The sequence below is a fragment of the Struthio camelus genome, chromosome 1 (assembly GCF_040807025.1).
Source record: "Struthio camelus isolate bStrCam1 chromosome 1, bStrCam1.hap1, whole genome shotgun sequence".
NCBI classification, from domain to species: Eukaryota; Metazoa; Chordata; class Aves; order Struthioniformes; family Struthionidae; genus Struthio; species Struthio camelus.
This window is the reverse complement of record NC_090942.1, coordinates 65,920,605-65,945,683: the sequence shown is the minus strand read 5'-3', so window position 1 is coordinate 65,945,683 and position 25,079 is coordinate 65,920,605. Positions and strand designations below refer to the sequence as shown.

The following is a 25,079-nucleotide window of genomic DNA, read 5'->3' as shown; positions in this document are numbered from 1 at the left end:
GAAAATCTCAACTAAAAAGACCAAAAAGCTGAGCACCACTTCTGAAATAGGCCAGACGAGTAAGAGATGCTCTTGCGCAAATCTGAACGTAGCAAACAGGATCGCAGTAGTGGAAATTTCTTACATTAGGGAATGACAGCAGCCAAACAGCTATTTAGTTGCCTGACACCTAAAATGGTATCATTGGCTCAAGATAATATGAAAACTATTGCCTACATTTCTGAGAGCAAGCAGTGATTGTAGTGGTTTCTGCTTTAGGGCACAGAATCAGAGTTACCTTAAGAATGAGTGCTTTGGTCCTTCTCATAACCAATTCCCATGAAGGTTCCTTTAGGTGGAATATCAGGCATCCAAAATAATTTATTTACTTTTACAAACCTGGATCTACATTTTAAGAGTGTAGGGTGCAGCAGAGAAAAAATAAAGGCAAAAACATGTAACAACAGAGAAGGAGGATGAAATAAAAGGGTGGCGCAAAAGACAAGAAGCAAAAGGACACCTGTATAGTTCATCACGTCAGCATAATTTTTTAAGCTTAACGGAGCTACTAAGAGTTGTCTGTGGTGATGGTGATAGTGCAGCATCAAGCAGAGAAATGCAGAGGGCTCTTACTGCAGCATGTGTGTCTGGCTGGCGTCCTTTTGTTTGTCAGCTACCTCATAGTGCGGGGAAATCTTGCCAAGGCCGCTATCACTCAGCATCCTCTTTCGAACTGCAGGGTTCCACCGATCTGATATTCTAAGGAAGGAAAAAGGAAGAGAAAGGAATTTACCCTTCAGAAATCACCTCTTGTGCTCCAGTTTGAAGCTTTCTTATGCTTATTTGCTCCCAGCATTTTTCAGCCCACATTGAGCTAAATTAGCTTAATTGAGTGGGTGTGGGATTGTTCATAAAGGTGAATAGGAGTGGTTTTGGTCTGCTGATAGGATGAGGAGAAACAGAGACACTTCACTGTCATTCTCATGGCACAAAAGGCTTCGGGCCTTATGCACTGGTATTACAGCCTTGACTATGCAGAGAAGGGATTTGTAACTTGATCGATAGATAATATGTTTATGCTAGGGGCAGATTTACTCAGAGGGTGTGAGCAGGTTGAAAGGTGTTGAAGACACCCTATAAGTCCTGCTGTTAGCTCCAGGAGGCATGATGGAGCACATGTTATTCCACTACCCTTCTATCACTGCCATGGCTGCATCTGATCCTGTCCCCAACTCCCTATGTAACAGCTGCCCTTTGCCACATCTCCCCACCCTTCAGAGTGCAGGAAAAGAAATGTCCAACTCTAATATGGCTGCCAAACGCCAGATCCCAGCAACACTCACCCAGAGGCCTGCTCCACTACCAGATCAGGCATTCCTGGTGGCGTCCCCACTTGCTGTGACATTACCAGCTCTGGGTCCAGAATAAAAATCTCGTCCTGCGAAATTTCTGTCACAAAGTGCAAATGTTCCTGTTGGAGTGATATAAGGAACGAATAATGAACCTGCAGCATCACTGGTCTCTCAGAAGGCCCAGTTAGCTATAAGAAAGCTAGGTATAAATCAGTCTGCCTGAAGAGCATTCACTAGAATTTGCCTGTGTATTTATTAAAGTGCATACACATATGTACACAGTAATACCTGTCTCACTGAAGTCACCAACAAGGATTTTACTGATTTCAGTGCAAACAAGATTTCCCCACGGGCAAGCATTACAATCACAGCAATGCTTAAAAGGTCACTACTCAGTGACTTCCTGTCCTATCAACACCATTCACCTGAAAAGTAGAGGTCTTCCAGAACAGCTGAGGTTTGTACTCCCAGCTGAGGACCTGTGTGTGAGGTCTGTTCCCAGCTAATGGCTGACAGAATCTTTCTTTTCATCTTTGGAAATTCTTTTCCAAACCTCAACTGTTTGTACATTGTGGTTTTGCATCTCCACTATCATGCTCCCTCCTCTCCTCGATTCAAAGCTCACATTCTCAATCCCTCTCTTTTGGCATTTTCTCTCTTAATCTACGACACAAGGTCCTTGCCCTTCAAAAAACATTCAGTGTGAGTAGGCCTGTCTAAGTAGGCAAATGGACAGGGAAATCTCCCATGCTTCAGTCACTGAGACCATCACACAACATTGTTTTCTTCCCCGCAGAGACATATGGCAAAGGGGTAGGAGGGAAAGATGACAATTTGTACAGAGTCAGAATTAAAGTAGTGCAGAATAAGCTAAACAAATCACATTCCCCAGTTTAACCTGTAGGGGTTTATCTTCCTTATCCTTGCTCTCCAAATGTTAAAGTACAACTTCATCCAAGTAGCTACATGGTTGTGTCCTCAGGCCACCTGCGGACACTGAACCCAGGACCTCTGAGCTAGTAGCTCCTTCTACTCGAACTAAACCACCAGCTAGTTTTGCTAGGAAACAGGTATATGCTTATATAATTCAGAAACAGCTTCCATAGTTCTCAGGGGGACAGGATACAGATGACCAATATGTGAAATCAACAGTTCACACTTAATGCTGAGCCATTAGTTGGCCTGTTCTGGCTACAAAGTAGGAACACTAAAGCTCTCTAAAATTTTCAAATTGCTTTATAGAAAACATATTCAGCTTGTCAAACCTCTACCATATGTTTGAATCCAATGGACTCACATGTGGTTTCTGGGTTCCTTGAAGTATTTTATAAAGCTCTGATCATAACTGTCAATTTGTAACAACATATTAATTTCCATAGCTACTGCATGTTACACACAAAGGATGCAGATTTCAGGTGAGCTAAAAGCAGCAGTGAAAAGATAAACTCAAGAATTCTTTTGTCATGCAGATGTCCTTACACAATAACAAAAAGAAATCGAGAAAATTACAATTTGTACATCAGATTGCTAGTAAACAAAAGGGCAGATGACCAGTAGAAATAAATCTTCAGTAAGTTCAGTGGAACAATGAATTACATTAACTAAAATATGGCCCAGAGTATTCCTCTACTTTTCACAAAACATGAACAGAATTTTAGAATACGTATGAGGAATGGCAGATAATTCATTTTAAGCTGCATCTGACAGAGCTTTAACAAAGATCTGTAGAAATAGTAATGGAGTCGAGATTTACCTGAGATCTGTCAATGCGGTAAAAACGATCAGCAGAAGTTGCTGCAAGAAAGGGAAACAACAGAGCAGCAGTAAAGAAACTGGTCTGGGCAGAACTGCACGAACAAGGTGGGCTGAGCTAACATCAGCGCCACATAAGACAACTTTTGTGTCAGTTAAGTCATGTTTGTTTCATAAGAATAGAAATAGAATAGTTTGTTTCATAAGAATAATGTTTGTTTCATAAGAATGAATCATTATCTCCATAGTCCTATCCCAACAGATGGTGACTTTAAAGTTGAAGTTTAACAAAACAAGGTTAACTGAAATTGTTTACTTAAAATAAATACTCCAAAGCCATGAAAACTAGGTTCCACACTTATAAGAATATTTACAACAAGAAATTGTTACATTAAAAGTATCTGACAGAAAGGGCTGCATTCTTCCCAAGAGAGCACAACAAATGTATACTAAAATTGATGGGTCCAATAGGATTAATTTTGAACCTTAACAGCAATAAAATGTTTGGGAACTGCTTGTATTTCAAACACTTGGCCCACAGATAGTCACTCTGAATTACAAATACATTCAAGGAAAATTTATTCTACTCAAAGACAACACATGAAAAGAAGGATGATTCACTAAATAAAGTAACTATTATGAATCATGTCACTGTCAAGTAATTTACACCACTAAAACCGTAAGTATTTTATGACCTACAATGTGCTTCATCAGATGTGATTTTTTTCTTTCATTTCTGCTTTGCATTTAGTTTGGCCAGTGAAATCACAGATTCATTCATTCCAGAGTTTTGACACAACAGCACAGTGATGTGGCTTTGTATTTTTTGGCACGGCAAGGGAATACCAAATCCCTCATGACAAAAAATAAATGTATCTACCCATCCAGCACTTTCCAAAAAACAAGCAGATCCTCAAAATGTTTTATATTAATTTCACTCATGAGAGACAAGGAAGAATAGTTAGTGTCAAGGAGAAATTGCTTTTGTTTAAAATAATAAAATATTCAGTCTCCACATACTGTAGCTTTGGCAAAAGCAGATGCCATCCATTTCAGCCATTAATTCCAGTGCTCTGGAACTTGATGTAATGCCCAAATAAGTTGTCTGCTTTGACAAAGTTTGGGTCAATCTCCAGAGAGTTACAGGAAGTGCATTTTTGCAAGGAAAGAGAGAGACATTTTCATCACCTAAACATAATAGTATTTAAGGAGAAAAGTGAATGCAGAATGATGCCTTACTGACGGCAGAGTGTTGCCAGAACTGGTTGCACTCTGAGTCCAGGTACTGCCCTACAGTAAGTGCTTTTCATCATACCAGAGACGCTCGTGAGCAAATCTCTAGTGACCTTTGGAAGAACATGCCTCCTTGGGGCCACAACACTACAGCAGACATTTTGAATGCTAGTTGAATGCCCTGTTTCATTTTTCAGAGGGGAAGGGGGGGCACTCAGCTCCCTTTTTTGCCTGCTCAGTACAACAAGAAGCAACAGTTACCCTTTCATGCTAATATTCGTGGATGTGCTAGATCCTCCAAATGCATGTCAGAAGGAAGCCACGTGCTAGGCAAAATAGAAGGGAGATGCACTTACCATCTAGGAAGCACCATCTAGGAGAGAGCCTCTGAACAGAAAGTACTCTTGGGAAAGAGCTTTCTTGGTCCTGGATGGGGCACGGAAACGACATTTTAAAAAATCCAAAAAACAACAGACTGTTTTTTTCTCTAAAAGGGACTATCTCCTAGTCTTTAATTTTTCCATTTTTCTTCACTGACTTCGCACAACACGTAAAACCTGCGTAACCCAAAACCGCTGGATTTGTTCCTCAATGACGTCAGGGTCTTACTGTAACATAAAAGATAATAAATTGATGTGGTTCGCTTCAGCCACATCCTTGGCTATCCTCTTCCCTTCAGCTCAACCATGCCAAAAAGCTTTGCATCAAAAACACCTTTCACAGTTGTCTACAGTCCCCCTTATTTGTTCAGAAAGAGGAACAGAGAGAGGTGAAAGGGAAGGTGAAAAATGCACACCAGGAAGAAACATCAGCCATGAACATTATTGTTATGTTTGTTTCTTGTGTCTCTGACACCTTCCTTTAATTTAGCTTAGTATTTTTACACTGTTTTCTACCCCTATCAGTCTGCCACTCAGAGCAATTGCCCGCTTTGTCCAGATCTGGTATGTCCTAAAAAGAGGATGTTCTCTGCAGCCAGAACAGAGAGCACGCAAGCCTGGGAGCCACCACCACCCAGGCAAGCAGTCATCTGACTTCAGCTTGTTCCTAGTCTGGCCAAAGGGGCCTGCTCCTTGGGAGCCAGAGAATGTTACTTCAGCAACTGAGCCAAATGACTGGGGAGGATCAAAGGCCTTCTTCATCACCTATACTCAGCAAGGAGTTAAACAGGCTGCCCCTTGCTTTTTCAGCTCTCACTGGGCTGGAGGGGCAAAATGGATCTCACAAAGCAGACATGTGGTCATGGCTGTGTGCCACGGTGCCAGTGGATGGCCAGCCAACTTCCTAAAGCCACTGGAACGCAACATTTAAACACAAAAAAACACAACAGAATGGATCATATGCACCCACCCAAATTTCTACAGAGCCAGATTCTATCCTTACCTACAACTAAGCAGTAAAATCAGCAAGCCTGCAAATGATGTCAATTTGGGCACATATTGGCTCAAGAACCACGCCTAAGCTTAGTCAACACTTAGCTCCTCCTTAAGCCACCAGACTGTAGGGGGGTGGACCAAAGCATAAGGCAAGAAAGCAAATAGATGGTACCTTTGGGGAAAGTAGTGCTCTGATGGAAAGCCTAAGACATGAATAATGTATACTGTACATATATTTATAATGTATATAATGCACCTATATTTATAAAATGAACATAGAGTGCTGAAAATGAACCAAGATACAATGTTTCCTCACTGAGACTTGTTAGAACATCACACAATAGCCTGGCACCTTCCTTGACTGCAGGATGCAGGACAAATGATTTTCATATTAGGAACTGTTCAGCTGCATCAGGTGATTTGCTAAAGGTCCAGCACCAAAAAGTAAAGGCTGGCTGAGAGAGTGAGTTCCAGAGAGACTTCAAACAAGCACGGGCTTTCAGAGAGAAGAGACAACAGGGCTATGATTGTTTGACCCATAACGTGCCACAGAAATCTAGCCAGCAGCTCTTACATCAAGGTCACCACCTCAGCCTGAACTACAGCAGACCTTTCTGAAAGTTTTGGTGGCCCAAGGGAGAGATTCCAAGTGACACAAGATCCAACCATTCCCCCAGGCAGCTGGCACCATGCGCATGGTTTGAAAGCGGAAAGCAGGGTTACCTTGTATACAAGAAGAGGGAAGATGCAGAAACACCAGAAAATGAATGTTCGCAGTGTATCATGTAGAAAATGAATGCTTGCAGTATATCATGTACTTCTAACATACCTGGAACATTCATATACCTACTCCAAAGTTTGATGTTGCTTATATATTTTCATCTGCTTTTCCTGCCTAGTGTTTATATCATTAAAGAAACCTAGAAATAATAGTCATTCCCCAGCAATTTGTCTTATTGTTTTGCAATTGTGACGTATTTCCAAATCATTTCTTATCTGGGTAGCCACGTGTCAGAGAAAGTTAAGGAAAAAATAAAGAATGCATCCACAGAAAAACTGACGTTTCATTTGTTCAATTCCCCAGGCTGCACAGATGTGAGTCAGTAAGACTGTGGGGAAGAAGCAGGCTGCTTGCTTCCACCTGGGAAAAATCTCAGAGAATGCTGAAGGAAGTTGCCATTTTGGTCTGACTGGATAAAACAATTTCCAGATTGATTACAGACCAAACAATTCCTTCATACATCAAGAGGCAGCACACATTGCTATTTGATGCACAAAAAGTTATCAGACACTTTCTCAGCCCTCTGAGAAGAAATGAGGTCACGCTGATATTGTACGCGCACACACTCAAGTTTTGGTTTCCCTAGATTCCTGGTCAGCAGGATGCCTGCATGCTCTAGGCATTGTTTACAACCAGCTGTGATGATGATCAGTGTTTTGCATTAGGATGGACTGTTTAATTTCTCAGCCAGGTGAATGTGTATCAGTGCCTGGCATGACGCTGCTATAAGCTATTAACAATTTCATTTGGTATCATGCCAGCTTTTGTAGCATTCATCTTATTAGCTTCTGCCTCCAGGTGTAACTGGAACCATCTATTATTGGCTTTCCCCTCTGGTTATCCAGGATGGCAAAGCAAAGACTGCTCCAGACAACTCATGTGGTGCCTCAGTGCCCTAGAATTTGGTACTTTGCTGCAGTCCTGGCAGCAGATCTTGTCTGAAATGTTACCGCAGCTAGTTACAAACTTTGCTTGACTGAAAAATAAAATAAAAAAATCTTCAGATGCATAATGCAGGCATCTATAGCCACCCCTACAATAACAAAACAGCCTCAATTCTCTCCCATATATAGACACGTGGATTTTACTTGAGCCCATAAACCTTGCACTCATGTACAGGTTTTGTCTCTAACCTTCTGTGCATTACAGGAGGACTGAAGAAGAGGACAACATCAAATACCATAACGTAAACTATTTCTGCTCAGAGGGATCAAACAGCATATCTCAGTGGTCCAAGCATCAGATCTGAAATACTTGAGACACAAACTGCCTAGAACCTTAGATCCCTAGACCTGAGTCAGCTTTGGTCTTCTGATGCCTCCTAGATATTCAGGATAGGAAATAATAGTCAAGCTATGTCTTCCTCTAATGTGAGTTTATGGAGTTGTGGGAGTACTTTTATGGCAGCTGACGTCTACGTGAGAGATTCAAGGGCTTTCTGAAATCCACCGGATTTGCTAGTGTATATATAAGCACACGCACAAAGCTTTATGCATCTTACTATTTACTCCACTATTTGAGGAAAGGTGAGGACTGGGATGCAGAGGACAAAAAGAATAAAACATACAAAGTTAATGGTGTTTGTTAAGATGACAGACGGTGAAAAGAGGAGACATTATGAGTAAAAGTCTTGGACCTAAAAGACGACATAAAGCTGAGAAAACAGAGAGAAGGATAATTCTGGTAAACGTAAGCACAAATCACAAACAGCCCATGCTCCTGCCAAGATTTCACTACGGTTCAAGAGCAGAACTAGCTTGGGAAGTCTCAGTCCCACAAGCATGACATTATATCCATTAAACTTGTTATAGCAACAAAGCAGAATGAAAAACTACTCTAGCATCATTTTTCTAATTTGCACCTAGGCTTGCTGATACTGTTTCTGCTGACTCTCCCTGTTTTCAGCTGCAGAGGAATCAGGCAAGAGAACTAGAGAACTGTGTTTATGAGATCTAAAAAGTACCCATGACACCTTATTAGTGAGATAAGAAGACTGTTCTATCAACTCAGGCACTTTATTCATGCCCTTTACCGCCCGCTTTTTCCCTTTCTGTAATTTACAGTGGGATGCCAACAAATGTGGAACAACCCTCAAATTAACCTAACAAGACAGTCTGTAGAAACAACCCACTGAGAATATACCAACATTTGAAGAATCCGGGAAGCACAACTACTGAAGACAAAACACAGAGGGGGGTGCATTCAAAACCCAACATCATAAAATACTGACAGTATGTTAGAGATTTCACACTGTGCTAAAGGGGACAGCTAGGCAACTAATTTAAATACTGCTATAACTGTAGAGGTTAGAGCCAAGTATGGGATTGATTTCCAACTTTTCATGCCCTGTTTTGGTCCTCCCCACGTGCACAGATTTATTTCCTCATTTTACCTCAGGCAATTTCCTATGCATGAAGCAGTCAGCAGCCACTTAGGTTAATTTATAAGGAGTGGAACAGAACAATGCATGCTGTTTTATTAGCCAATTCACTAGACACTAACACTGCTCTAAAACTCAGTTCCAGGGCTGTGATTGATACAAGAGTATGAGGTTAAAATTGGACAGGGAAAAGCAAACAAACCAAGAGCTGGCATGGAGAAGATAACTTCAGAAAAATATGCCAAATTTGCATTTCCACTTAGTGTCTTCCTGGGATCAGGGCATTTACAGGACATCTTGTCAAACTGGAACCCTGCATCACCCAGGTAATCATTAAGCCTCAAGAAATGATTTGCAATTTCAGCACAATATGTTCCTATCAGCTGAATCTCTCAGTGTTTTCTCAGTGAAGTGATTCCTGCTAATTCCAAAAAGATTTTTGTTGTTAAATCTAGGAAGAGGCTATCACCACCATGCAAACCTGAATCTCATATTCCTGGGCACTGTCCCAACGTGACCGTCACTTGCATCAAATCACTAATGTCAAATTAGCTCAGTAGTCGGTACAGTCTGAGTTAGCTTACATCCAATTTAAGCATTGTACAGTGGAATGGACGGCAAGCAGTATGCGTTCTTGAACACTACTTCCAACCGTAAAACCAAGTTCTGCATTCTATAAATTGCAGAATATAGTTATAAAAGGCACAATGAGCCCAGTTTTAAAAACCAGCCACCTAACTTGTAAACAGAGGAAGAACCTCTCTGTCATGTACAAAAGACAAGTTTCTGCACAGGATGGATTAAAAAAGTACTCTGAAGATTATGTTAAAGTAGAGGTAAACCACTGCAGTGCACAGCACTATTAAGAGGCTAGGCCTGTTAGCACACCTTTTTACTCAGTAATAGACTTTGTTACTACAGCTAATGCAGTATAATGTGTTATTCTTCAGTTTCTCAGAAAAAGAAACTTACTTTGTCATTCGTCCTGCAGGACACGTTTTTCATTCACTTGAAGACACAAGGCTCTACTGCTGCAAAACTACTTATATCTTCATGCTCTGCTAATTTCAAGACAATTCTATAGGGCTTGCAAGGAAAAGGACTGTCCCAGGGAGATCAGAATGAATCTCTAACATTTGAGAATGAATGATAATCAGAAATTCATCTAATGTGTATTCTAACAAAAAGAACAGTCTGGGTTCCAACACAAAGAGTTCAGTCCCTATTATTAAGCCTGTCTTCATTCTGCACTTATTAAATGGAAAGTTTATCTTACCTGGTAGTGAACTCTCTGTGTAGTAGAAGTTACCGATTGTAGGTCCTAGCAAGAATGAAAGATACGCCAATGACCAAAGAAATTCAAAGCAATATTAAGAGCTGCTTGCACTATTACTATGGAAAGCACTCAGGTAAACACCATAAAACAATTTTGCAAATATTTCTTAGTGCTTTAAAGTATATTAAATGAACACCACAGAATACTCATGGAAAGCTAACTTAAAGTTCAGACTTGTAAGCACCTGGTCCAAAAACGCAGTTTTTAAAACTAAGGAGGAGCATACATTAATGGATCTTTCCACATCAGGGACTTGTTTGTTCCATGAAAACTGTCTGAATTTAGAATACTGGCAGCAAAGTGATAGCAAAGAAGCTAAAAGTCATACGTCTTTTTGGCAAATATTTCTGAGTAATTAATATGTTAAAGAAAATCACTGCTAGTTCTCCATTTTAAGGCAATCTCATATTAGAAAAGAGGACATAGCAAAATGATCATGCTTTAGCAGATTAAGGTATCTAGTTAATTTTAACTGAAATTTTGTCAAATAGCCTTAGATCATACCATAGCCTATCAAAAAGCCTGGCCTATAGGCTATAATTCACCAGCTGGCATGCAACTAGGCAGAGTGCAAAAAGCCTTGGCTCCTCCATTCCCAGCAAGTTGGTCCAAGCCAAATCAAGCAAAGGAAGTAGTACAAGCCCTATAAAAGGTTGCAAAAACACACTTCCTCCACAATTGCTAAGGGTAACTCAATCAGAAGGTCTAGTCCAGCTTCCCCCATGGCTATGTAACTATCCTCCACCCTATATTGGCAGCGTTAAACTGTCTGAACTCAGTCTGAGACCACATTGCTAATCTGCTGACACTCAAATTTTTTATTTGTAAGTTTCTATAACCAGATACCTCAAATATATGTCACCTTACAATATGACATTCTATCTGATAATACCCACGCGTTGGGTCTGAACGTTTAGAAATTCTTTCGATGACGGGACTCCTGGCTGAAACGCAAAAATATGAAAGCCTATAGCCAGATACTAAGGCCTACATTCAGGCTGTAAGTGGCAGAGCTTCCAAACCAAAGGGGAATGAGTAGCTCCCAAAAAGTTTAAGGCGGGGTATGAAGTTTTTAGCTCTTGTGTAAATTAAGTCATCTATTTAGAAACCTATGTACTTGTCCCACGTTTGTAAATGTTGCTGAAAAGTATCAGTAAAAGGTTAAAAACCACTGGGAGGTATTATACTAACAAAAATCCATCAGTTTCATCACTAAACGCACATAAATTTACAATTATTCAGGTAATGTCTAATGAGGCATTCGGAGACTCCATCTCCCAGACTGTATTGTAGAATAAATCCTCATGAGGCAAGTTGCTCAAGACAGTAAGAGTAAATCATTACTAGCTGCATGAGCACATGCTTTTGGAAATATCTAGTTCATACTTGTCATGCTTATTGGCATATCAGACTACTCCATGACAGTATTTCAGAATTCCATTTGCATAAATAGATTCACTCCAGCACCACGATGTTTATCCTTACATAACAGACTTTCTACTTGCTATTTTGCTTAGAAATTTGTATAATTTCAGCAAGGCTCATGGACAGTCCTGGTATACTGTTCAAATTCAAGGATAAGCAAACACAGTCATCCATGTCAATTTTCATATCATTTAAAATGGATTCAGTGTGACTTCTCATTTTCTGTCTAGCCAATATTGTTCAGTGCTACTCCTGCTTTTATTACTGTATCATACTTCACTGCAAAGTTTTGCTTTCAGTGGCAGAAAAAGTGCAATACTCTTAATAACTGTTATATCTCTGCATTCAGACTTGGAAAAAGCATAACAAGGATTAATAAGTGATATCTGAATTCATAAAAACTCACCTCTTGTAGACGGTCAACGTACATACGACAGGTCTCCAAGTCACAATCTCCTCGTACAACTATAATTCCTAAGGGAATAGCTGGGCAAGCAAAAACAAAGAAAAAAACTCCTTGGCTGAATTTTCTTAACTTTAAAAGAAGATTTACAATATGCTTTTTCATTTGTCCTCACTAAAGCTTTCTGCTATCTAAATGTTAAGAGTCACTTAAAAGCAAGAACATGTTATTCAACATCAGTTTCACCCATTAGTAATTACCAAAGTTTCTGGTTTTCAACTGTTATTCATCCTGAAAAACCTAAAGCAGCTTCTGCTCAATTTTGTACTTTATTGATGTCAGCATCAACTATGTTAATGCAAGGAAAGGAACATACAAAGAGTGATATTTTATTTTTCAAGATTCTTATGACTCTGTAAAAACTATGCAAAGTAATGGAAAAAATAGAAACTTAAAACACAGATATACTTTCTATTTTTTTTTTTTTAATTCTACTAAGTAACGTATATATTTGAGGTTTACCTTCCCCCCGACCCCTGCATTGTAGCCCTGTCATGCAACTGCATCAACTAATATGAAACTATAGGGCTGCTTCTGTTTTCCAGCCTCAGCTTCTTAATTTGTTGAAATAAAGTTATGGAAGTTTTATAATTATGTCTTTACTTATTTTAGCAGGAAAAAAAAAAAAAACCAACCAAATGAAACAGCGACATCACTTAGCTACATTTTATGATAGGATTTATAGAAAAAAGGAAACAGAAGTGATCAGCTTCAAATTTGTCTCTCCAAAGGGAACAACCATAGTTAAAGAGTATCCCTGCAATCATAGTCTGATTTGGGAGAAAATTGTCCAGCAGCATTTTATTTTGATACAAGGCAGCTTTTAAATGAAACAAACTTTGTTCCATACACACACAAAACTGACGTAACATCTCCATATTTTCTTTAGGAGAAAAATGATGAAAGAGCTTGTAAAAATGGAGCAAATAATTCCCCTCAGCTGGAGGCAATGTTTTTAATAATAGAGGATTTAGTTTTCCACAACCATTCTGTTCTCGGAGCCATAAAAACCAGAAAGATAAAACAAGAGAAAAAGCATGTATGAGCCTACAATTAAGGTACCAAGAAAGCTACCTATTAAGATCTCATTAAATAAAAAAGAAACAAATAAAAAAAATCTTGAGTACCCGAATTTCTAAGATAGAATCACTGAATAACATTTTCTTTCTCCCTAGAGGGTCTTTAATTGAACACTGCCCAAAAAGGAAAGGAAGCAGCAAGGAAACAGCGGGAAAGAGACTTAAATACACCTGTGAAGTACTCCAGGAGGAGAGCAGAACATTCATGTCATAAACCATTCTGTTAATTGTATAATAAGGAGCAACATAAAATCACTGACAATATAGAGATAAATAGAAAAAACAACTGCAGCCCCTTCTGTCATTCAGAAGTTGTTGTTTAAGAGAGACCCTGAGATATTTATCTACTGAGAAGCTCTTTAATCTCATAACATAATGGAACAAGACAGTGACAAGAAATAAAGACGAATGTGTCTGCGGCTCATGTTATTGTGGTCCATCGAGGCTAGAAGCATAAAGAGAAATTTAGTGGCCTCAGGGAGGAAAGTAGGGGAGCACCAACTGTAGCCAAAGTCAACGTGGACCTCAGAGGCCAGCCCAGGGTGCTGGGAATCCATCAGCCGTGCTGCCAACATCACGCTCAGAAAGCAGATCAAACAGCAGAACAGCTACGAACCTGGGGAGATCAGAAGCAGGAAAGAGAAGGAAGAGGAAGAAATGAGAAAATAAAAAGGGAGATGCAGGAAGACTAGGGAAGAAAGGAGAAGCTCGCACTTCTGAAGCAACACTGATATCCAATAGCGATTCCAATCCACCTGCTCATTTTCAGAAAGGTTAGAGCAGATTGCAGCTCATTGCAATCCCCTAAGACTTTTTCATTATAAAACAGAGATTGTGAGACAAGGCAGTAGAACAGGGAGGGTTCAATCACTAGGTTTTGGTTAGGCGTTCTGACGCTCTAGGTTGCAGACTGATTCTCTTTGCTTATTATTGCTTAACCCACTTTGACAGGAGACCCTCAAGCTCTTTGTAAAGTGTATTTAATGGCTATCTGGTTTCAATTCTGTAGATCTATCTGCAGCCTTTACTGAAAGGAGTATTTGTTAAGTTTTTTTATAGCACTAAAAAGTGAATCACAAGAGAAATGACTACGCCTCCAACAGCTGCAGAGCACTAAGGAGCTATGCCACTGGCTCCAAAAAATGTCAATTTTTACAGTTTTTATTTCTTTGCTACTGAATTCTTTCCTTGATGAAGAAATATATGCACTTAACGGGCATTAGGTTTGAACTGCTAAGATAATGCAGTTAACAGAACCAAAATCTTTAACTGTCACCACTCCTGAGGACACAGAGCAGACAGACCTTACGAATGTCTGGAATTCTGAAAAAATCCACTAAAATGTCTGAACAGACTGATAAGCAACAGATAGTTTAGCAACCACATTTCAGTTTAGCAATCACATCTGTGTGAGTGAAGAAAAAGTCAGAATTCACAAGCTTAACTTAAATTATGCCCCATCGATTCTGGGTGGTCAAAAAAAAAAAAAAAATTGGGACATCTGGGCTCAGTGACTGTCCTTAAAATCAGATGTGTGACTTTTGCTACATGCAAATCCTGAAGTAGCATGATCTATAGCTTTAAGGGTCGATGGTTAGCTAAGGATACCTGAGGTACTTCTGAAAGGGTTCTGTCTCATACAGTTAGTGGTCATTTGACAACCTTTTACACTACCACTGGATAACACTACTGTGTATGTTGACGTGTTGCCTGCCAAAGTTTTTCTGAGACCCATTTGACCTTAGGCAAGGAAAATGGTCCCAGCTCTTATTCATATTATAAACCACAGTAAGTATGTACAATGCACCATGCAGCCAAGATTTTCAAAATGCTTCACAATGATTGCTGTTTGAAAACAAAAGCAAACATTTACCAACTGATAATGGGATTGAAGTGATTGGATTGTTGCTTGTTTTAAATACAGGGCAATCCTACGTGATGAGGGCAAAATGAGGTAAGTTATGACAAATTAGTGAAAGCCATAAAGTCAACGTGCAGACTGTGCATGGCATTAAATGTCATTGTGGACACCTTTATTCAGGTAGAAAGGGGCTTCTACAGAAGATAGTACAGAAAGGTGCTGTGGGACACAGTGATTAATAGACATATGCAGGTGAGAGATAGGAGAAGATAGCTTAAAGACTTGCACACATTAAGACCACAGGCACTGCAGAGTAGCTTTCTCTTACGAGCGCACACTGTCCACTGCTGTGAAGTATGGACATAGCCACACATGGAAATATGCCAAAAATAAGGGATAGTCTCAACTCAAGAGCCAAGTCACAGCATTCAAGTACCAGAAATTTTTCTCCTGAGGCACATACTCTTCTGGCTGCTTGCATCCAGCTCCCAGGTTCTTTGCACTCCCTGAATGACTAAAAGAAATTTTTCTGGGGAGCTGTGAATATGGACTCTAATGCTATAGTAATGAGCAGCAGCATAAGAACTCCAGGTGATTAGACAGGCAGGCAGTTGCTTCATATTCTGATCCAGTACTGCAGAAAAGTCTTTTTCTTAGCATTACTCACTGAAATCAAGTATCAGCAGGAGGAGAGTAGGCTAGGTGCACAGATATGGCTAGCATAATGCTCTAATTGACTGTAAGATTATTAGTGATTTCTGAAGTTCTCACAAAATTAGCTATTTATAAGGAAGAGGTTTTCCACCTATTAACTGTCCCTTATGTTGAATACCTAAAGCTAGTGAGCTCTTTAATGATATTGAGGACACAAAGAAGTCTGAACATACTGCATATTATACCATAGAGAAAAAATAAAATTCAATTAACTTCCCTATTTATTGTTATGAAAGGATTCAATTTGTGATCTAAAGACCATGATTGGCCCACTCAAATCCCAAATAAAACAGCCTCGAGACAGATCATTAAGGTAGATGTGAACGTCAGGAAAACTCATTCCAAGTCTGACACACCTCAGGGTACTGGGGAGATTAGACAGCGGGCTGTAAATGCTTAATGTAGCAAATAAAGCATCCTCACTACTGAAGATGTTATAAGGATGTCATTTTCCTGAGGGGTTTCCAGTGATATTAGAAATGTGAAGGATCAAATAATCGCAGTAAATTCTCAGAAACCTCGAGAGGGAATTCTAAAGTATTCAGACAGATTAAGAGGATTGTCCTTTCCCAGTATGATTTGAATCCAACTAGGTTTGTATGAAATGCTTTCTTAACAGATACAAGCCATGTGTCTCTTCAGCTCCCTTCTGTTTATTATACTGAAAAAACCTAAGACCCCTTAGGTTGCCAGGCTAGTTGGTTGTCAGCTTTCTGAAAGCTAGTGGTCCAGGTATAAAATCCTCATATGTCAGGAAGTATACACCATGGGGTTTTCCAGAGTACAACAGAGCGCATTTGAGAGGGAGGTCATTCCTCCCAAGCTCTCAGTGACCTTCCCAGTACCCTGCCACACAAGGGAAGAAGCTGCCTAAGTCAAACGAAGAGTAAACTTGTCCCAAACCCCAAACAAAGGGGGACAAGTTATGGCAAAACGACCATGAAGAGCTGGGAACAGAGACTAGCAGGGAAGGGAAACTGGGACTAAAACCTGAAAGAACAACTCTAGCTGAACAATGAGAAAGGGTTTAGGATTAAGGAAAAGAAGAGGAGCCTGAGCTGTGAGATCTGGAGAAACAGACTAAGAGGGGCAGGAAGAATGTGAGTGGGATGGGATAGCCAGAGGGGAAATGAAAAGTTAAGAAAAAATTAAACCAGAAAAGTGATAGATAGGAAAGGAAGAGGCAGAAGTGGAATAACGCACAGAAACACCTAGCAGAAAAGTCTATCCCATGAAGCCAAACTATAGCATGCTTTTCTTGAGAGTTTGGAATTGAACTTAAGATTCCTGTATCTCTCTGCTCCTCCAAGGTCTATATATATTTGTGAACTCCATTGCAATACAGCCCATCTCTTCTAGCTGAGTACCAGTTACCTCACCAGCTGAAAAGGCAGAGGACTGTGTGTTGGATCTAAATATACCTCCTGTGGAGTCAGCTTGGGGCCACGAGAAGGGATTTCAATGGGTTTTTTTTGTTTTGTTTTTTTTTAAAGCCAGGCAGTGACATTCTCTGTTAAACAAATGTTATTATCACTGCAAAGTCCAGAGCTTGAAGTTAGGAAAAGCCAGAATTAAATTTATCTATTTCAACTCCATTGCGCATATACATTGAGCTACTGCTTTTAATTATCTAATTGCATCCTTTTTTTTTTTTTTGGATTCCTGTGTTTGTGTCATCCTGTTCTTTGAACATGTACATGTGTGTGTGCACATGTGTGTGGATGTGTTTGAGAGAACAGAGACACAGTGAGGAAGAAAAAGAAATACAGTTCACTCTGCTCTCTGGACAAGGCCCACGAGGTCTCACCCATCAAAAGGCAAAAGAGATATCTCCCTTGAGACAAATAATGCCATTGGCAACTTCATCCTTGTTTTTGTCATTTCTATTTCTGTTACAAACATGTATCAGTGGTTATATCTGTATACACCAGAATGAAAGTTGGGGAGCTCAGAGGCAGCACAGTTTTCGTTATTTAACTCGCTGTTGACTTCTTATCCTCTTGGCTTGGTGACCGTCTTGCTGCACGACCTTAATTAATCCATTTGACCCTTTCAGTTTCAGACCTTACTAGACCATTGTGAGAGAAAATGTGTGAATTACCTAATGCCTATACAACAGACCTTGAGTAAGTTAAAGCCACCAGAACAAGATTGTGACTTTTAAACAGTGTAAAATTTAACGACAGTCTATAGGCACGCTGCCTTTTATACAGCTTCTACAGAAAAGCCACCATGTCCCCTAAGACACCTCCTGCCAAATAAGTGAACATTGGTTCCTCTTTCACAGAATGGAAGAGCAGATTTTTAGCTAAACAATCCATCCCACCTAAATATATCCAGATGAAAGTTGCCTCTCAATGTGAGCCCATTTCCTTCAGTGGTTAATTACCCCTGTCCTGACTCCATCTACTAACTCAGGCTTTCCCCACCAAAGAAGCCAACAAGCAGGAGGTCCTTCGCTCCCCTATGCCCTTTGCATTATAGATATTCAGGATGTAAATTCCTCACTGTTGATTTTTTCCTATTTAAATACTTGCTGAAAATCACATGGAATAGTTTCCAAATTAACTTCACCCACCATATCCCTGAGCTTTATAGTATCAGAAGACATTTCAAGGACCAGGGATTCTCAATCTGTGATAAGTACATCACTGGTATGAGAAAGCTACAGTATCTCTGTATATATAGTACACATCTCAGATGACTCATAAGCTTATCACTCCAGGCACTTGATAAGAAATCCTCAGGTGACCCAAACCCTCAGATGTCCCTGCCTTCAATTTCTGTGGGTTATATGCAATAAAGAAATCTCGCTAGATAAAGCCAGATAGGTTACTTGGAGAGAGAAGAACTGAAGGTTAACTTCAAATGTTACTCCCACACATACAAAGCAAGGAGGCCAGAGAGAAAGGCATTGTTGGTTTGTAGATAGTTCAACTATTATACATACGGAAATAAATTTTCTTCAAAAGTTGCTTTTCAGTCTAGCATGCCGTTTTGCTCCAGAGGAGAAAAGGAACAGCTGTCCCATAAGAGAAGGTGGTGGGGTAGGATACAGAGCTGTCATGGATATGAGAGCTATTTCTGATATTGCCACTGCTGGGGTAGGATGCAATTCCCTCAGTCATAGTGGGGCTTGAGCAAACTAAGATTAGATCTCTAGGGATAAGGCATAAAAAACAACAAAAGCAAAGGGCGTTAAGAACTGACAGATTCTATAAAAAACTATGCAGCTACTGCTCCTGTTGAGCTAATTCTCCCCTCCATCTTCATGGTGTAAACCTACAATAATGCTAGAAGGTAGCAGGAAGGGATGAGGACCCATTGGTTACTAATTAGTGGGGGGGGGGGCTATTTTGGTTGTTGTTAATTCCTGCATATACCTCCACCGTGAGGAATTAATAACAGTGGGAAGGGGAAAATAGGGAGCCAGAAAAGTTTTGCTATTAAAAACAACTCAAGTGTTTCCCCACAATGCTGCTTTGGATCGCACTCGCCTGCACCCAGAAGAAGTTAGGAGAAGTGTACAAAAGACATGCATGGAAGAGAGAGAGAGAGAATTCTGTTCTGCCTACCATGACAAACACCAATCCAATTCACTGGTTGAATAGGATAGTCTCAGTCATGGGCATGTGAGGTACAAGCATCATACCAGGCTGAAAAACCTGAAGCTGGTGGCCAGGGTGACAACTGCTTGGGATGTGTTCGAAGATGGTGATGATATCCACAGCAACTAAGGGCATTACAACATATCCAAAAAGCCCAACATATATCCCTTTCCCAAGAGAGTGCACGGAAGCCTTTATTCCTCCTCACTGAAGGATCAGCAAGCATCCCCTATAACATCATCAATCATCCTAGAGACAATATTGAGATTCTGACAGAAGAAAGAATGAAGGAGAAAAGAAAAGAGTATATGGGAGGGAAGAACGGGACAATTAAGAAACAGTGCCTTGGTTAAAATTCCAGCTGCTGTGACAGGAAAAACAGAGAGCAACAGGAGGAGAATGGGCTGAGAATGGTCATGCCTTTCAGAGGACAAAATGACATTCTTTAATTGCTCAGGATTTCAAAATGAGATGTCTACCTCCAGCAGAGTGAAAATTAATCTTCATGCAGCAGTTTATATGACAAGTTGTTAGAAGTCAGGGAACTGCAATTTTAGATGAAGCTGCTGATAGAATCAAATCAGTATTTCAAGCAAACAAGGAGAGTGAAATGTATTTACTGTGAGTTAAAGTGATCCAGATTATTACAGTGATGTCAGATCTTTCAAAACTGTATTACGGAGACATGTCACAGGTAAAAATCATAACAGTTTCTTTCCACTGTTCCTTCAGGAATAATAACATGAGTTGTTATTAACTGGCTTCCTTTTCTTGTTCTGATTGCTGTGGGACTCTGATTTGGTCTTCCAGAAAACTGGGGAGATAAAAGTGCTTTAAGTCAGAGTGGGCAGGGAATGGATAGTAAGGATAGTATTCTGGAACTAAAGTATAGGTATTCTGCCAAAGCCTTGACAAATATACAAACTGAGTCTCTTGTGAGAATCAAGTGAAACATATATGCACCTGAGAGTTACAATTGTGCTGAAGGAAGCTAACCTCCCTTATAGTAATATGCCTTGCAGAAATACTATTGTAACTGGGTCCATTCTACAAGTGTTCTTGTATTTTGCTGGCATACAGGAATTATCTGTATTTAACTTTTAAACTCAGACTTGCAAAAATTTCAACAATTCACCTGCCATGGTGATTTATTTTGTATGGGAAAGTAAGATCAAATTCCCCCCTCTCCCCATTATAATCACTTTGGTGATTAGGAAAGGAGAGTTACATCTCCCACCTGACTCCCCGCTTTGACCCTCCCTTTCCCCTCCCCCATTTCTTTAGGCAAGTAACTTTTAGTGAAAACGCTCCTTAAAAAGATTTACTGACGAGGACTGAGAGAGCACAGTTATTTCACAGAAGTATTACGCATATGATAGAGCCAGAAAGGCAGGCAGCGATCCATAGAGCTGCCATCAGAAAACCATTTTAATATGTGTGCAGTTATCTATGTTAGGAATGCAATTAAAAGGACTATCCGCTCTTTTTAAAAGGAACATCTAAGTGATTTTCCAGCTTTCTTCCTTATAAAAACTCAAGTTGTATATGCCTCTAGTGTAACAATGCAGCTTGCTGACTAGCTACTTATCAATTTCTAGATGTAAGCATCGTGCAGTAAGTCACAGAGAAACTGGGATGCTAGTTTCACGCTCAGTGAACCACAGGAATTTTCCATTTTTTACTCCAGGGAATCTAAGGAGTTGACTAGAATATTTAAAACAGTTTGATTTCTGGCTATCCAGAGAGCACCTCTCTTCCCATATATGCTTTTCTTCAGCCATAGTTAGGATCAGCTAGAAGTCTTCAAATCAAGATCAGCCTCCAATAAACTAAAGGTTGGACAAGTCCAATGGGAGGCCCTTAAGCTCTTTGTCCAGAGAAGTACAAGGTTGATGACCTTCGGTGTGTGCCTAAGTTGTGTCCTTATACAGGAGTTTCCTAAAAATTACAAAGCGTAAGGTAACATATCTCTTGTGATCTGTTTTAGGTTGATGGGGATATTCTTTTGCTTTCTTGTATTTTAGTGTAAAAACACTGAAGTGCAATTATTACTGAGAAAGGTGAAGGAGGACATAGAGGAAAAACAACTTGACGGAAAGAATTTTGGCAGAATATTGCCAACCAGCTAAGTTATGTTATCAGGATGGCCACGCAGCAACTTGAAAAAAAGAGGCAAAAGGGTCTTACTGAAAATAGCCTAATACGTGAAAGCACCATTTTAGCTTTTGGTGGGCAAATATCTACTTTTTGAATGCAAACCTCTTAAGCATACATCCATCAAATCACCAAACACATGTATAATGTAAATCTAAATCACAGAGCTACGATACTATTTTCTGGACATTTGTCATAATGTCCTTTTTATGGTTTTCTCCAAGTGGCAACATAAATATGTATTTACAGTTGTAGTGTAAAAAGCTGTGTGCCTTTGTCAGAACATGAAAATGGCTGTTAAGGATGATATAATATATACAAAACATCTACACACAAAAAATATACTCTGATGGGTATGGATGTTCTCTTCAAATGCAAAGGGAAGAGACCGTGGCAAAGCAAGAATGAACAAAGGAGCCAGATTGTTTTTGACAGGGTTGGATAGATGCATGTTCAAGATGGCCATAAGTCTACTCAAACTCCCAACTTTAAATTGAAACCAATTCTCTTCAAAGAACCATAATCCTCATCCTGCTATAATTCTCATTGGTCCAGTGATGAAGGCTCAGATTGCTTTAATTATGGCTGAAATCTGTTAACAGAAAATTTGGAGAAGGCTGTCAGAACCTATATTAAAATTCAGGCCATCTCAGTTTTTTGTTTGGAAGGAGAGATGGTGAATACAAAGGGTTAGGAGGGGTGGGACTGGAGGGGTGAAAGTGAAACAGCATAACTATCTTCCAACAGTAAGATAAGCAAACCAATTAAAAGGATTGTCATCCTGTAATTACCAGAGAGCTCTGTATATTAAAGAGGGAGCTGAAGCTTTGTTACACAGCAAACAGTCATGCTTGCAATTTAATATGAATAATGAGCCAGATGCATGAACACGACTCTATTAAACTTACTACAAACAGCCGTGTCCCTCATTGATTAATGACTCCATGTGTGACCAAGGAAAAGTATTGCATTTCTAAGCATGGATCATAGTCATCAGTGTTGCCAGTGCGACTATCTGCTTTTGACTTACCCCCTGAATATGGCAATTAAACCATTACATGAGGAAACAATACACTGATTATTTTTGTACATGGAAAACTGAATGCTATTAAAGAATAAGGATTGGTGAAGCCAGGTTTCCCGAGGTAAATGCACCCATGCAAGAACCATCTTCAAGGTCAGAGGACCTTCTTGATACGAAACTAATCATGATTCTCCTCTCAGTTTCAAACTGGTGTTAATCACAAAATCTTGAAAAGTGTTATGCATTAGTAAAACCCAGTAGGACCAACAGACAGCTACTGATCAAAAAAAAGTGTAAACACCTTATTTTAAAGTAAATAATATCAACTTACAGAAGGCATAGTTAAGAAAGAAAACACATATCTTCTCTATAAATGTTCTTTATAAAAAGAGCATTTATAGAGAGAGAATTTTTATGTGTATCTGTGTTTGCATAGATACACATACACTCCACACACGACTCATGCAAGATGTCCTGATCCCGGCTTTTTGTTAATGGAAGATCTATATAGAATGTTCTGCCAAAAGCAGCTATAATTTAGCTTCTTCCAACTTACAAGCTTCCCGGAGCTTTTCTTTGTCATAATGTAGCCCCTCATATTCTTGTAAATTAATTCTGTTCACTCTGATCCGCAGGCGATCTGGGATGGAATGAGGACTGCAAGAAAAGAAAAGAAAAAAATCTTCTTAGACAAAGTGTTCCACGGAAAAGCAAAAAGAAAATAAGATACAAAGGGCTTTTAATTTTTCTGAAAGAAGAAAAAGAGCAACTCTCTTCAAAACTGGGCCAACTCCTCACAGGCCTCACAGTTTTACAAGATTATGACTACACACTTCACAACAACATTGGCATTACATCTCAAATGACGAGCAAGATCAGGAAGCTCACTCCCTGGCTGTGTAGTTTGGAATTCCAGAAGTGTTTCTGAGCTCTTTAATCTCTTATAGATACCTCTCCCCACCTCCTATTTAGCTTTCTGTACACCCCTGAAGCCCTGTTAAAATCAGTAAGATTGCCAGGCTCCAGTTCAGGACATAGTGCCATTCTTAGCTTTCTTGGGAATTCTCTCAGAACATCCATGGGCAGGCATCCATCCATCCATCCAAACATCTACCCTAACCCGCAGAGGACTCTCATTCAGCAGCTCTGTTCTGGGGAACAGCCAACAGAAATGTGGCTAAGAACTGGACTTCTAAAGTAAAGAGTCCAGTACACAGATTCCAGGAGGATTTTCAAAAGCAAGCAGCAGCACAGGTACCCCATTTCTAAAGATTTCAGTCAGATAGCTCAACTGCCTATGTACTTTTGAAACTCTCAGTAAGTGCCTATCCCACAGATTTAAGTGCCCAAATATTGATGGAAAGTTGTCCTTAAAAGCTCTGCTTTGATTTCATGTTGGCTGCCATCTCACAGTAACCTACTATTTCATTTTGTAAGAATTACTGAATTCTTTGTAAATAAACCTACCCACATTTGCGTTTTCTACCTGTAGAAAGAGATAGCTATCCTGTGTATGAAAACATATAAACCAATGCCTGTCCTGTAAGAACGGGCCCCTGGTGTGCTTCCACCAAAAGACTGCCCATTTTCCACTACATTTTAATCAAGTTAGTAACGGAACTTTGTCAGTGCTATGAACACCTAATACCCACACTGTGAAACAAAAGTTAAAATATTTACACTGACAGCCATATATATATACACATATTGTTCTTTTAGTGCCGATTTTACAGTATCCAACCTACAGCATTTGCATTGCTAGTTTAAAAAATGATTAACACAAAATACACCACAAAAACATTTTAAAAAAATTTTAAAATAGATGAGCAACTTTCTTTTTGACCTGAACATACTGCAGAGCTAATAAAACATATGGTTTGTGGCCATCTCTTGGTAGAGCCACTGAGATGGCAATTAGCAAGGATTTCAGAGTTAGTTTATTGTACGCTCTCAGTCCGTTGGTATAAACAGCTCTGTGGCATCTGGACAGATGAAAGGAATTGAAACGAAGCCCAGTTAAAAAAAAAGCTTCCCTGGTACAAGTCCTCTTTGCCTGAAAAGTGACAAAAAAAAATGAATTGAGGGTACCTGTATAAGGGGAGTGTAAGACAAGATGTTGCAAGGAGCTGCACTGTAGACATTCCTGTTCTGAACAAGAATTTCTATAGTAGTGATGAAAATAACCCTAAAATACATGAAGAATAGCTTAGAAGAAATCATAAATGCTTAATAGTGGCAGCAAGACTGATGTACTTAGTAGCATATAGGTTGTCCAGTGTTTCTCCTGTGCTGATCGACAGGGACTGTTGTGTCAAAGTGCTCCTAGAAGTCAGGAAACTGTCCCTATGCAAGGTAAGCTTTTATAGCTGGTTTGACAGACATCTGGGATAGTAATTTCCAGCACAGCTTCAGGAGGCAACCTTCTAACTCAGCTGGTTTGTGTCATCATACTGAATAGCTCCCTCCACCTGCAGGCTCAACAGCTTGTACAGCAACCAGAAAATCAGTGCATGCAAGTAGGGGGTAAGGTGCATAGGTAGAATAAAAATGCAAGTACACTTG

General features: G+C 39.7%; 1 protein-coding gene across 8 annotated transcripts in view; it reads right to left on the bottom strand.

Annotated features, from left to right (window-relative positions):
• The window catches only part of DGKI (diacylglycerol kinase iota), a 227,244-nt gene that overhangs the window by 56,538 nt on the left and 145,627 nt on the right, over positions 1 to 25,079 (bottom strand). For all 8 annotated transcript variants that reach the window (XM_068945771.1, XM_068945829.1, XM_068945793.1 and 5 more), the window contains 7 exons: positions 23,074 to 23,174; positions 12,021 to 12,100; positions 10,130 to 10,174; positions 4,673 to 4,742; positions 3,085 to 3,125; positions 1,323 to 1,450; positions 613 to 738 (listed from right to left, as the gene is read on the bottom strand). In XM_068945771.1, the coding sequence (XP_068801872.1) occupies positions 613 to 738; positions 1,323 to 1,450; positions 3,085 to 3,125; positions 4,673 to 4,742; positions 10,130 to 10,174; positions 12,021 to 12,100; positions 23,074 to 23,174 (591 nt within the window). The remainder of the gene's footprint in view (positions 1 to 612; positions 739 to 1,322; positions 1,451 to 3,084; positions 3,126 to 4,672; positions 4,743 to 10,129; positions 10,175 to 12,020; positions 12,101 to 23,073; positions 23,175 to 25,079) is intronic.